General features: G+C 42.4%; 1 protein-coding gene across 1 annotated transcript in view; it reads right to left on the bottom strand.

Annotated features, from left to right (window-relative positions):
- Nucleotides 1–429: 429 nt before the first annotated feature.
- Nucleotides 430–13,070, bottom strand: part of LOC110520015 (solute carrier family 66 member 2) — a 57,862-nt gene continuing 45,221 nt past the window's right edge. Inside the window, 1 exon segment of the mRNA XM_021596976.3 lies at nucleotides 430–1,212. Within this exon segment, the coding sequence (XP_021452651.3) occupies nucleotides 1,206–1,212 (7 nt within the window). The 3' untranslated portion in view covers nucleotides 430–1,205.

Here is a 13,070-nt window from a genome sequence, read left to right on the forward strand (position 1 = left end):
ACTCCTACTTAATTTTAATTGTTCCTAAAATTAGAACGGATCAGGGCAAAAAGTGTTTCAATTACTCAGCTCCGTGGTCTTGGAATTCTCTCCCAACCAGCCTGAAACTCCAGGATCTTGTTTCCTTGAAGGAGCTTAAACATTTGGTTGACTCACATGTTACTGAGTAATGTGATTGTCATTAGGTACATATGATAGATAAAATAAAAAAAACTAAGACACTAGCATGTTTCTGTAATTGAAATGTGTGTCTACGTCAAAACATATTTTTGATGGTGTGTCTATGTCTAAGTTGTTACAGTATGTCTAATATTTGGCTCAAACATGGTTCCACCCTGCTGCTATCTTGATTGGACTAGGTCTCTCTTGAAAAATAGATTTGATCTAAATGAGACTAACCTGGGAAAATAAATAAACAGATACACACGCTTGTTTGAACATCTTTATTCATTGTCTCTCACTTTTGTCTCCCATGATCTATTCACCAAGTCCTGCAGTTTGAACTAGCTCTGACGCATTTGCCTGTTGTTTTTTGTTTGTGGGTTTTGTCTTACACAGTCTAGTGCATTTTAGAGTTTAAGACCACCAACTACAGATACACGCACTTGTTTGAGCATCTCGAAGACTAAATTTAATGTACAATCAGTTTGACAGGTGACAAACAGATTACTTGACTATTGTAACATGCAGTGGTGAGAATTATATTGTCCCCATCAGGAGCCCAGGCTTTTCCATACATGGTAGAGTTCTTGCCTCTGGACCACACAAGCTTTGGATTGTATTCTGCTTAAGCAAATGTCTCTCTACATTGGTCAGCTACATTGATGACCAGGGTGGGATCATTCTGATATGCCTATGGGGCCTGTGCACACAAGTGCTTCTAGAGAGAAGGAGGGATACTGAAGCATACGTTGACGACAGTTCTAGTCTCCATCAGAGGCCAGGGCTTTTGGCATAGATGGTAAAGCTCTCATTTCTGGACTGCAACGTTGTAAGATTGTGCCCTCCACGGCACTTGACATACATTGATTGGTAGGTTACACTATATTTAGATACTTCAAAACTGCCTGAGACACCTTTGCGATTTGTCTCTGTGCTCAATAAGTCAGGCAGAACAGTTGAAACTGGAGCAGCAGCACGGCCAGGTGGACTGGGGACAGCAAGGAGTCATCATGTCAGGTAGTCCTGGGGCATGGTCCTAGGGCTCAGGTCCTCCGAGAGAGAGAAAGAAAGAGAGAAGGAGAGAATTAGAGAACGCACACTTAGATTCACACAGGACACCGAATAGGACAGGAGAAGTACTCCAGATATAACAAACTGACCCTAGCCCCCTGACACATAAACTACTGCAGCATAAATACTGGAGGCTGAGACAGGATGGGTCAGGAGACACTGTGGCCCCATCCGAGGACACCCCCGGACAGGGCCAAACAGGAAGGATACCTAAGTATGATTCTCAATCAGAGACAACGAATGACACCTGCCTCTGATTGAGAACCATACTAGGCCAAACACATAGATATATATAACAACATAGAAAAAAGAACATAGACTACCCACCCCAACTCACGCCCTGACCAACCTAACACAAAGACATAAAAAAGGAACTAAGGTCAGAACGTGACAAAATATCCATTCCCAACAGATTTTCGATTTAAGTGATAATGCTTGAGAAGCTGGTGTTTGGAGGATATATTGGCACGGGTGTTGTTAGGCCCGAGACGAAGTTGAGTTACCAACAGGTTACCAACATATTCAAATAATGATTGACATATTTTAATTAAAAACATCATACTATTTCATCCTTCCACAAGATATAGTTACGACACAAATCTAGGGTTGCTACCCAAGCCGGCTTGTCGTTCATTCTATTGGTTCGGAGACGTAACCCAGTCGTTCAGTCTTTTTGTTCTGTATCTATGGACACGACCCAGTCTTTCGCTCTAAATGTTCCATTGCCATACTGGCTGGCAACGTTCTTATCCCTTGCCTGCTTGCTAGCTAGCCAACTACGGCTAACTTACAGTCAAGCCAAAAAGTGCAGCTAGAATAACAGTAAAGTAGCTGCCTTTGCATTTGTTTAAGCTGTTTTCTAGTTACAATTATTTGGATACATCCATAACAATGAGGTAATGAGGTGCGATTCTGCCTGGCATAGAAAATGTGCCCTCTTGTCAGGACAATGTTGTTACAGAGAATCTAGCCAACACACAGCTAATACTATCACTTCAAACTGATGCTGGAAAGACTGAAAACTAGCTGGACTTCATTTAGTTTTACCTTCTTTCAATTTACATTTCTTTGTATACAGTGCATTCGGAAAGTATTCAGACACCTTGACTTTTTCCACATTTTGTTAAGGTACAGTCTTATTCTAAAATGTATTAAATATATATTTTTGCAATGAGACTCACAATTGCGCTCAGGTGCATCCTGTTTCCATTGATCATCCTTGAGATGTTTCTACAACTTGATTGGAGTCCCAAACCGGCTCATCAATTCAATTGATTGGACATGATATGGAAAGGAACACACCTGTCTATATAAGGTCCCACGGTAGACAGTGCATGTCAGAGCAAAAACCATGAGGTTAAAGAAATTGTCTGTTGAGCTCCGAGACAAGATTGTGTCGAGGCAGAGATCTGGGTAAGTGTACCAAAACATTTCTGCAGCATTGAAGGTCTCGAAAAACACAGTGGCCTCCATCATTCTTAGATGGAAGAAGTTTGGAACCACCAAGACTCTTCCTAGAGCTGGCTGCCTGGCCAAACTGAGCAATCGGGGGAGAAAGGCCTTGGTCAGGGAGGTTACCAAAACCCGATGGTCACTCTGACAGTCCTCCAGAGTTCCTCTGTGGAGTTTGGGAACCTTCCAGAAGGACAACCATCTCTGCAGCACTCCACCAATCAGGCCTTTATGGTAGAGTACACAGACGGAAGCCACTCCATAAAAATGATGCCATATCTTATCACAGCACTTGTAAGTTTGCCAGTGTTGAAATATACTTTTTTTCTGAGAAAATGTGCAAGAATTGAAGGTGCCAACCAATTTTACAGTAATCATAAGAATATACCAAAAACAGCTTCTCTCTCATGTAGATCGATCAACTTCACTGTTTTCGGTGTTGGCCCACCACCTACCTCAAGAAAACATTTGGTGTGCTCGAACAGCTGAAAAAAACCCTGCCGAGCGCTGCCAAAAACCAAAACGAACAAAAACATCAAAAAATGTTGTCATAATATGTGTGCAAACTGTTTAAACTGGGACGCATAAGAAAAGCTTTAGAGTAGCTCTGTCCAACCCACTGAGGTCACATTGAGACGCGTACCTCATTCCCCTGCTCTCCCTCTCTCTCTCCTTCACCCTCTCTCTGTGCCCCTCTAACAGAGTGTGCTGCTCATGAAGACATGACTGACATACAGCAGTCTAATGTGGGCAGAGATATACAGTGCTGCCTCAGGGAGGTCAACCCAGTGAGACTCAGTCTGGACACTCATAACACTCCCACTCACACTGGTTACTCATAAGCAAAGGTCACTGGCAGTGCAGACAGTGGTTTACGTGTCATGTGTCCCTGACTCCATGCTTGTCTGCTCCCACTCACCTTGTCTAGCCCCACTGTAATCTGTGCTGTGGTAGATAATAGACAGCAAACAGTAGGCTGCTGCTTTAATGCTGTCTGTAGTGTTACCATTGAGAATTCAGACACTTAAAAAGAAATATGAAATTCAATAACTAACACAACTGCTGCTTCTGTGGACACAAAGACTCCCCCTGAGTGAGTCTAGAATGTTTATGTTAATTGGGTCATATTAATAATGCTAGCTAACTTACTACAGTGCTGTTTCTCGGAGTAAGACTTGGCTCAGCACTAGATTCTGGTGTGAAAACCCAGAGAGAGAGGCCTTCAGTTGAGACAGTGTTTACATCTCTACTTGGTGGGGTGATTTCACAATGGGACTGTACACATCCACACCGTTTTCCCAGTGGGGTGATAGGGGAGAAATAAAAAGGCTGCTCATAACCCAAAGGATGAAATATGTATAGCTATTGTTCGTAAAGAAGCAAACACTTTATCTGGCAAACTGCCAGAGAAAGATGGATCTGCTTTCCCAAACGAAGGAGAGGGGAGAGTTTGCCTACAGACATTTCACATTGTTTACAAGAAAGTAAATAAGTCCTCATTCAAGTGAGACAGCCAAAAAGGGACCTTCAACTGTGCAAAGGTTAATCCATAAAAAGTCCAGATTTATATAAAACTGCAGTCATTTTTCTTCCCGGGCCAGACTAGGGGAAACACTTGCATATGCATGTAGGCTTTGACGCTTTCTAATTCCCAGCTTTAATGTAACTTCTGTTTTCAAAGGACCACGTGAGAACCATGGGTCAAACTGGAAGACGAGGACGAGGAGAATGAATACTGATACAGGAGATGTACAGATTACAGGTAACACGAGCGGAATAAAAAGTGTTCAAGTTGTTTCACAATAAACATATAACCATGAAAATAGAATTACCTCAATGATTAAATTCACAATGTAAAAAGCGAACAGCAGGGTTGTTCTTGAATTGCGGTGGCATTTGGGCATGGCATTATAGTTATATGACAATGGCATTATTTTTAAATGAAATGTATTTGGGTACATCTTCACCAGTGGAGGCTCCTCAGAGGAGGAAGGAGAGGACAATCCTCCTCAGTGAAATTTCATAAAAATGGTGAAACATTAAAAAAGTTATCCTTTTTTGATAAAACTACATTTATTCACGTCATCAAATAATTGGTTAAAATACACTGTTGGTCTACAATGAAGGCAATGAAGGTTTACAGTAACTTCAACAGTACTGTCTGGGATAGCACCAAGGTTTAGCCGGAAGACAGCTAGCTTCCGTCCTCCTCTGGCTACATTGACCTCAATACAAAACCTAGGAGGCTGGTAGTAGGCCTCACCCCCATCCATAGACATACATGGTAATTATGACCACATCCGGAGGAAGTCCTCCAACCAATCATAGCTTTTGCAGTATGAACTGACATGTTGTCCCTCCAATCATTGATATAGGATCAGAGAATGAACCTAGTGTGTTGTATTGCCTCAGAGCATTATGGGTGTTCTGTGTGGTTGGATAGAGATTAAGAGTGAAGAGTAATAGTTGAGAATTTTTGGAACATTATTCAATTCAAATTAGTTTTTTTAATTACAGGAGATGGATGAGGTATATTATAAATTGTTTTCTTGGGTTTAGAATTTTATTTTTGTGTCCAGTTAGTGCAATGTATTTACATTTGCCTTGCTAACTTCAGTAGCTAGCTAGCTACTAGCGCGAGTGTGCAGTTTTCTCCGCCCAAATGGTAGAATGGCCAATGCTGCAGAAAATGTTGTGGACTTTTTCTTGAAGAACCCCTTTCATTCTCTGGGGTACACGGAAAAGGTGCAAATTAAAAGCGAGGGTCGACCTCTGATTGAGATCAGTTTCATGAAGAAGGATGAAAAGGTGAGGGCATTCAATACCAACTGGTATCAAATGTATAGCCTATCGTTAAGTTGCCTGTAATTGCACATTACGATGCTTTACATGCTGAACATCTTTTCTGCGATGTTGAAAGCAATTCCGAATGATTTGATAGCTTCCATCGCATCATCCATTAAAAGTTAGATTAGAGAGGTTGATGTAGCACATTTTTTAGCGTGCACTCAAGTAGGCTTTGCACTTTCCTCCGGTATTTATTTAGCAAAGATGATAACACATAATCACTCCGGACAGACACAAGCAAAAACTCATTAAATAAATGTTGCAGCAGCCTAGGCTACACCTAGACATTAAAACTCTGACATGCTGTATGGGATGAAAACGAGACTATTTTTCCGTCTGATCAACTGTAGGCTACTAATAAGAGCAGCTGCATACAGCCTACGCGCCCTGTCCATCTAGTCAGGGTAAACTATTTGGTTGTGTACAGTAAGGTAAAGGCTCAATATACAGTGCCTTGCGAAAGTATTCGGCCCCCTTGAACTTTGCGACCTTTTGCCACATTTCAGGCTTCAAACATAAAGATATAAAACTGTATTTTTTTGTGAAGAATCAACAACAAGTGGGACATAATCATGAAGTGGAACGACATTTATTGGATATTTCAAACTTTTTTAACAAATCAAAAACTGAAAAATTGGGCATGCAAAATTATTATATATCTTTAAGAAATGGCTTTCTTGCCACACTTCCATAAAGGCCAGATTTGTGCAATATACAACTGATTATATACTTTCGTTCGCTTTCAAAATAATAGATCTTAAACAAAGCATTAATATACTTTTTCAGTATAAAGGACTTGCATTATGTTTTATCTTTAATAAAAAGTTCAATATTAACAAAAACATGTAACTATTTTTCTTTTTAAAGTGTTTTTCATGAAAATGCCACTATCCACTATCCAAGCAAAAAGTTTTTAAACGTGCATGGGCAAACTGTGACAATATACAGGTGGAGATTGTAGCCATTTCGATACTTCACAAGCGGCTGTCAGTCAGGGAAATGGCTGGAGAAGACTCTCTTAACACTATGAGCAGGTTCTCTGCTAACCTGATCAGCTCTCCCCTGCTTTTTCATTCTCCCTCTCCTTCTCCTTCTCTCCTGTGCTGGCCTGGAGGGGATATGAATAATTTTGTCTGGTTCCCCGGTACAGGAGCTGAGCAACGGCAGGCAGGGCCTCTAATTCAATCATGAAGCTTGGTTTGATCAATGGATCTTCAGCAGCTGCAGCACCAGCCTCTCAGCCTCTCTCTCCTGCTAACTCACATTCTAGTATTCTCCCCTGGTTAACTCCCTCAAAACTCCCATCACCAGTTGGAAGCTGACCATGACACTCTGCAAGCAGTTCTCCAACAGGTGCAAATACACTAATTCACCTGGAACTGAAAACTCACAGAGACAGGAGCAAGAATGTTCAAATTGCACACTCCAGTAAGACCTACACAATATAAAGACAACTTAGTTTGACCAGAACACTCACATCTTTAAATAAATTCAATGACCTTGCTAAGCTTCTCTTTTATTTCATGGACAATAATTGAAAGGAAAGTACAGAGGTGTGTGTATGTTAGAGAAAAATAAATGACCACACACACACGCGTGCAGTTTCTTCCTGTCATTATTCACTCAGTTTAAGGCAGTTGCTCTGGGCTAGGATTTTTCCCAGTAAACACCTGTGAGCAGATGAGAGTTTCATGATGTGTGTGTGATTCCTCTTTCAGGTCATACAGAGGGGAGGAGAGGACTGGGAGCACCTATGGGACAGACAGGGTGGATTCACAGGTCACAGCTGGCACGCACACGCACGCACGCACGCACGCACGCACGCACGCACGCACACACACACACACACACACACACACACACACACACACACACACACACACACACACACACAGATAAAACAAAACAACCTAATAAGAAATCTATCTCTGGTGGTAGCCAGTCTCGTGTCTCGATGAGGTAGATTCCCCAGGTCCTCTACGGTGAGTAATCTCCACACGGCCACACAGCACTTGGTTATTTTTAAAAATCAGGAAACTTTTCTTTCTGTCTGGGCCTCCCTTGGGTAATCAGCTATGGTACGGGCTGGGTGTCTCTAGCGATAGCCCATGGAGAAGCAACCTCCCCAGATGGCCCCATGGGGAGGGAGGTGTCTACGTGTCCCTACTTGTTTCAAAGACAGATTTGTTTTCTCAGCTCCGCTGCACAGCCGGAACCAGCCACTAACTATCTAATTAACTTAACTCTATGGATCCCACGATATCACAGGCCCGTATTTAGTGATTCTTATATTAAGAAATGTATGAAAAACTCACCAATTGCGCTGAAAATCTGTGATCTGATAGTCCCATCTATTCTCAACACTGCCCTATTCTACACTGCCCTTCATTCGTAACCCGTTTGGCTTGTTTACGGAAGGAGAGCACAGATTCTTGCTCCCGCCATGGAGGGTTGACCACTGACAAACGCGTGCGGTAGTCATCCCAGTGTCACTTCGGGAATAAACTAATAGCGTTTCTATCATTGTTTGATGGATTGACCAATTTCGTTGAAAGGTGAGCTGATAGTCCAGTCTTTTGTGACATAAACTTGTTTTTCACCAGTGGCTTTCCTATTATTCAGTCGCCGTTCCTCTTCAGAAGTCGGCGTCTCATCATTGAATAATGGACTGAGTATCTGCTGCAGGACAGAAGTATATTTATTGTGAAAACATGGCTCAAAAAAAAGGAAGAAAAGGCCTATGACAGATGAACAAGCGACTGCCAAGTTGTTTTCCTATGATTTCTCTTACGAGGATATAGGGTCAGGAGTGGAAAGTTCATTGTCAGGAGACAACCACCATTTTGTTTTGGAAGGGATCCTGTGGAAGACCTAAGCTGTGTTCGAATACCCATACTAGCATACTGTATACTATATACTTAATGAGTATATGCTACATACTATTAGTTAATTTTAGTATAATGTAAACGAATGGTATTATTTCAGTTGAGCGTACTAGAGCTTCGCCTGTCTACCGGATATTGATGCTGTTGCTATGCAACCTCTTGCTAGCTTGTTAGCATAACAAATTACTAGCTAAACATTTTATGATTTCGGGTGTGTTTGAAAATTCTAGAGTGTGCTCTGAGTGTGCTCTGGGCGTTTGTAAATCCAGCTCATTGTCGGATTGTTCGTTCTTAAATTCAGGAGCATTTAGAGCGCACTCTGGACTCTGGCCGAGGAGTAGCCTGTAGGGTTGATCCGAGCGTTCAACGGCAGTCAAGAACCCAAGCTAACTGGCTAACGTTGGCTAGCTACTTCCAGACACAAATGAGAGAACACCTCACTGACCATTTTACTCTCCCTAGCAGAGCTGGTTAGGCTGTTTACATGTTATCCAGAGCTTTGGTGACTGTAACTGACTAATTCTTTTTTTGCGCTTTTTTCATCAGTTATTCTGCACGAGAGTGCTCTGAAATCGGAGTAGATAGCCAGAATTAACAATGTCCATTGAAACACACAACGACAATACCACTTAGCTAAGAATGATGTGAATAATCAAGTCAATAAACTTTGGGTAGTTAGTTAGAAAGCAGATAGTTAATATACTGCCTGGCAAGTTCGATGTATTGGTAGCCAACTAATGTTAGGTAACTAGCTAAAATACCGGTACATCCTGCTGTAATGCTATGCGGTTAGTAAGGATAGTGCAGCTAACAAATTGTCAGCCAACATAACGTGTAAAGTAACTTATTTGAAAAGTCATTACTTTATTACATTGCTCAACATTTTCTTAACATGAATTTGTGTCCGCTCTCGTCGGACTTTGGCTGCATATTTTCTGCCATTTTCTTCCAATCTGAAAAGTTGTGAAGCCATGCCCATTTTCTGATGAATTAGATTATGAGCCCTAAATGCATGGAAAGAGTGTCCACTGCATGTGTACTCCATATTTTGGCGAATTTACTACGACATCCAGGAACTTTGGCATACTAACTATATCCATATCATGACCAACAAGCCTAATTGTAAGGACTGACGCCGGAGATGAGAAGCAGGTACGGGGAGTCAACATTTAATAAGGAACAGACTTGAAACAAGATATGAACAGCGTCAGTACACGGGCAAAACAACGATATTCGACAATCAATGCAGCAGCGGGGAACAGAGATGGGGAACTGACAAATATAGGGTAGGTAATAAACATAACTGCCACACACAGCCTACGTCGTTGTCACCATATTAGCTAACGTCATAGTCAACATAGCTACTATAACCAATTTGTTAATAAATCCGCTAAAATCACGCAGTATAGTGTACAGCAAGCAGTTTAGCAGTTACACCGGCAGGCCCCAGTGGCAATAAATTAATACAACTGAAAGCTTACCTTGACTTGGAAGAGTTCCAGTGTTGGATAGCCTTAGCAAGCAAACTAGCATATACAAAAAAAAAACATAAATGCAAATTTCAACGATTTTACTGAGTTAAAGTTCATATAAGGAAATCAGTCAGTTTAAATATATCTAGGGATTTCACATGACTGAGTAAGGGTGCAGCCATGTGTGGGCCTGGGAGGGCATAGGCCCACCCACTTGGGAGCCAGGCCCACCCACCGGGGAACAAGGGCCAGCCAATCAGAATGAGTTTTTCCCCACAAAAGGGCTTTATTACAGACAGCAATACTCCTCAGTTTCATCAGCTGTCCTGGTGGCTGGTATCAGATGCTCCTGCAGGGGAAGAAGCTGGATGTGGAGGTCCTGGGCTGGTGTGGTTACACGTGGTCTGCGGTTGTGAGGCTGGTTGGACGTACTGCCAAATTCTCTAAAATGACATTAAGGCGGCTTATGGTAGAGAAAATAACATTAAATTCTCTGGCAACAGCTCTAGTGGATATTCCTGCAGTCAGCATGCCAATTGCACACTTCCTCAAAACTTGAGACATCTGTGGCATTGTGTTGTGTGACAAAACTGCAATTTTATAGTGGCCCTTTGTTGTCCCCCAGCATAAGGTGCACCTGTGTAATGATCATGTGGTTTAATCAGCTTCTTGATATGCCGCACCTGCCAGGAGAAAGGTTCACTAACAGGGATGTAAACAAATTTGTGCACAACATTTGAGAGAAATAAGCTTCTTGAGTGAATGGAAAAATTCAGGGATATTTTATTTCAGCTCATTAAACACGGGACCGACACTTTACATGTTGCGTATATATTTCTATTCAGTATAAATAGCATTCCTTTGAGCCGGGTGTTTGAGTAGGCTAAATTAGCTAGCTGCATTAGCTAAGTGAAAGTTTTAAAAAAATACAATGAAATATAACTAGCCCTCTCTCTCTCTGCTGCTGCTCCATAATTTTTTAAGAAATGTATTTGTTCAAAACTGTTCAATTATTTTATTTCTCTGATTCAACTACTCACCACATTTTATGCACGGCAATGATATTTGGCTGTAGCTTATGCTTTCGGTGTTAGATTTATTATCTGATCATTTGATAGGATGGGCAACATGTTAGTTCATGCTGCAAGAGCTCTGACAGGTTGGAGGATGTCCTCCAGAAGTTGTCATAATTACTGTGTAAGTCTATTTATGGGGGTGAGAACCATGAGCCTCCTCGGTTTTGTATTGAAGTTAATGTACACCAGAGGAGGGTGGAAAATAACTGTCCTCCGGCTACACCATGTTGCTTCCCCATTGAATGCTGTTGAGGCTACTGTAGACCTTCCTTGCAAAACAGTTTTTAAATCAGTTACTTAGTGACATTAATATATTTAGTATAGTTTTATCTAAAAAAATTCAACCTTTTTATGTTTCACTATTTTTATGAAATTCACTGAGTAGATTGGTCCTCCACCTTCGTCCTCTGAGGAGCCTCCACTGCTGTATACTGCACCACATTACATGAGCTACAGTACCAATCAAAAGTTTGGACACACCAACTCATTCAAGGGTTTTTCTTTATTTTTACTATTTTCTACATTGTAGGATAATAGTAAAGACATTAAAACTATGAAATAACACTTATGAAATTATGTAGCGACCAGAAAAGTGCTAAACAAACCAAATACACTGCTCAAAAAAATAAAGGGAACACTTAAACAAGACAATGTAACTCCAAGTCAATCACACTTCTGTGAAATCAAACTGTCCACTTAGAAAGCAACACTGATTGACAATAAATTTCACATGCTGTTGTGCAAATGGAATAGACAACAAGTGGAAATTGTAGGCAATTAGCAAGACACCCCCAATAAAGGAGTAGTTCTGCAGGTGGTGACCACAGACCACTTCTCAGTTCCTATGCTTCCTGGCTGATGTTTTGGTCACTTTTGAATGCTGGCTGTTCTTTCACTCTAGTGGTAGCATGAGACGGAGTCTACAACCCACACAAGTGGCTCAGGTAGTGCAGCTCATCCAGGATGGCACATCAATGTGGCAAGAAGGTTTGCTGTGTCTGTCAGCGTAGTGTCCAGAGCATGGAGGCGCTACCAGGAGACAGGGCAGTACATCAGGAGACGTGGAGGAGGCCGTAGGAGGGCAACACCTCAGCAGCAGGACCGCTACCTCCGCCTTTGTGCAAGGAGGAGCAGGAGGAGCACTGCCAGAGCCCTGCAAAATGACCTCCAGCAGGCCTCAAATGTGCATGTGTCTGCTCAAACGGTCAGAAACAGACTCCATGAGGGTGGTATGAGGGCCCGACGTCCACAGGTGGGGTTTGTGCTTACAGCCCAACACCTTGCAGGATGTTTGGCATTTGCCAGAGAACACCAAGATTGGCAAATTCGCCACACTGAGCACATGTGACAGACGTGACAGTCTGGAGACGCCGTGGAGAACGTTCTGCTGCCTGCAACATCCTCCAGCATGACCGGTTTGGCGGTGGGTCAGTCATGGTGTGGGGTGGCATTTCTTTGGGGGGCCGCACAGCCCTCTATGTGCTCGCCAGAGGTAGCCTGACTGCCATTAGGTACTGAGATGAGATCCTCAGACCCCTTGTGAGACAATATGCTGGTGCGGTTGGCCCCTGGGTTCCTCCTAATGCAAGACAATGCTAGACCTCATGTGGCTGGAGTGTGTCAGCAGTTCCTGCAAGAGGAAGGCATTGATGCTATGGACTGGCCCGTCCGTTCCCCAGACCTGAATCCAATTGAGCACATCTGAGACATCATGTCTCGCTCCATCCACCAACGTGGCGTTGGTGGATGGAGCGAGACATGATGTCTCAGATGTTGCAGATGTTGCACCACAGACTGTCCAGGAGTTGGCGGATGCTTTAGTCCAGGTCTGGGAGGAGATCCCTCAGGAGACCATCCGCCACCTCATCAGGAGCATGCCCAGGCGTTGTAGGGAGGTCATATAGGCACATGGAGGCCACACACACTACTGAGCCTCATTTTGACTTGTTTTAACGACATTACATCAAAGTTGGATCAGCCTGTATTGTGGTTTTCCACTTTAATTTTGAGTGTGACTCCAAATCCAGACCTCCATGGGTTGATAAATTTGATTTCCATTGATAATTTTTGTGTGATTTTGTTGTCAGCACATTCAACTATGTAAA

Source organism: Oncorhynchus mykiss, chromosome 1 (assembly GCF_057628025.1).
Source record: "Oncorhynchus mykiss isolate SJ-2025 chromosome 1, ASM5762802v1, whole genome shotgun sequence".
Lineage (NCBI taxonomy): Eukaryota > Metazoa > Chordata > Actinopteri > Salmoniformes > Salmonidae > Oncorhynchus > Oncorhynchus mykiss.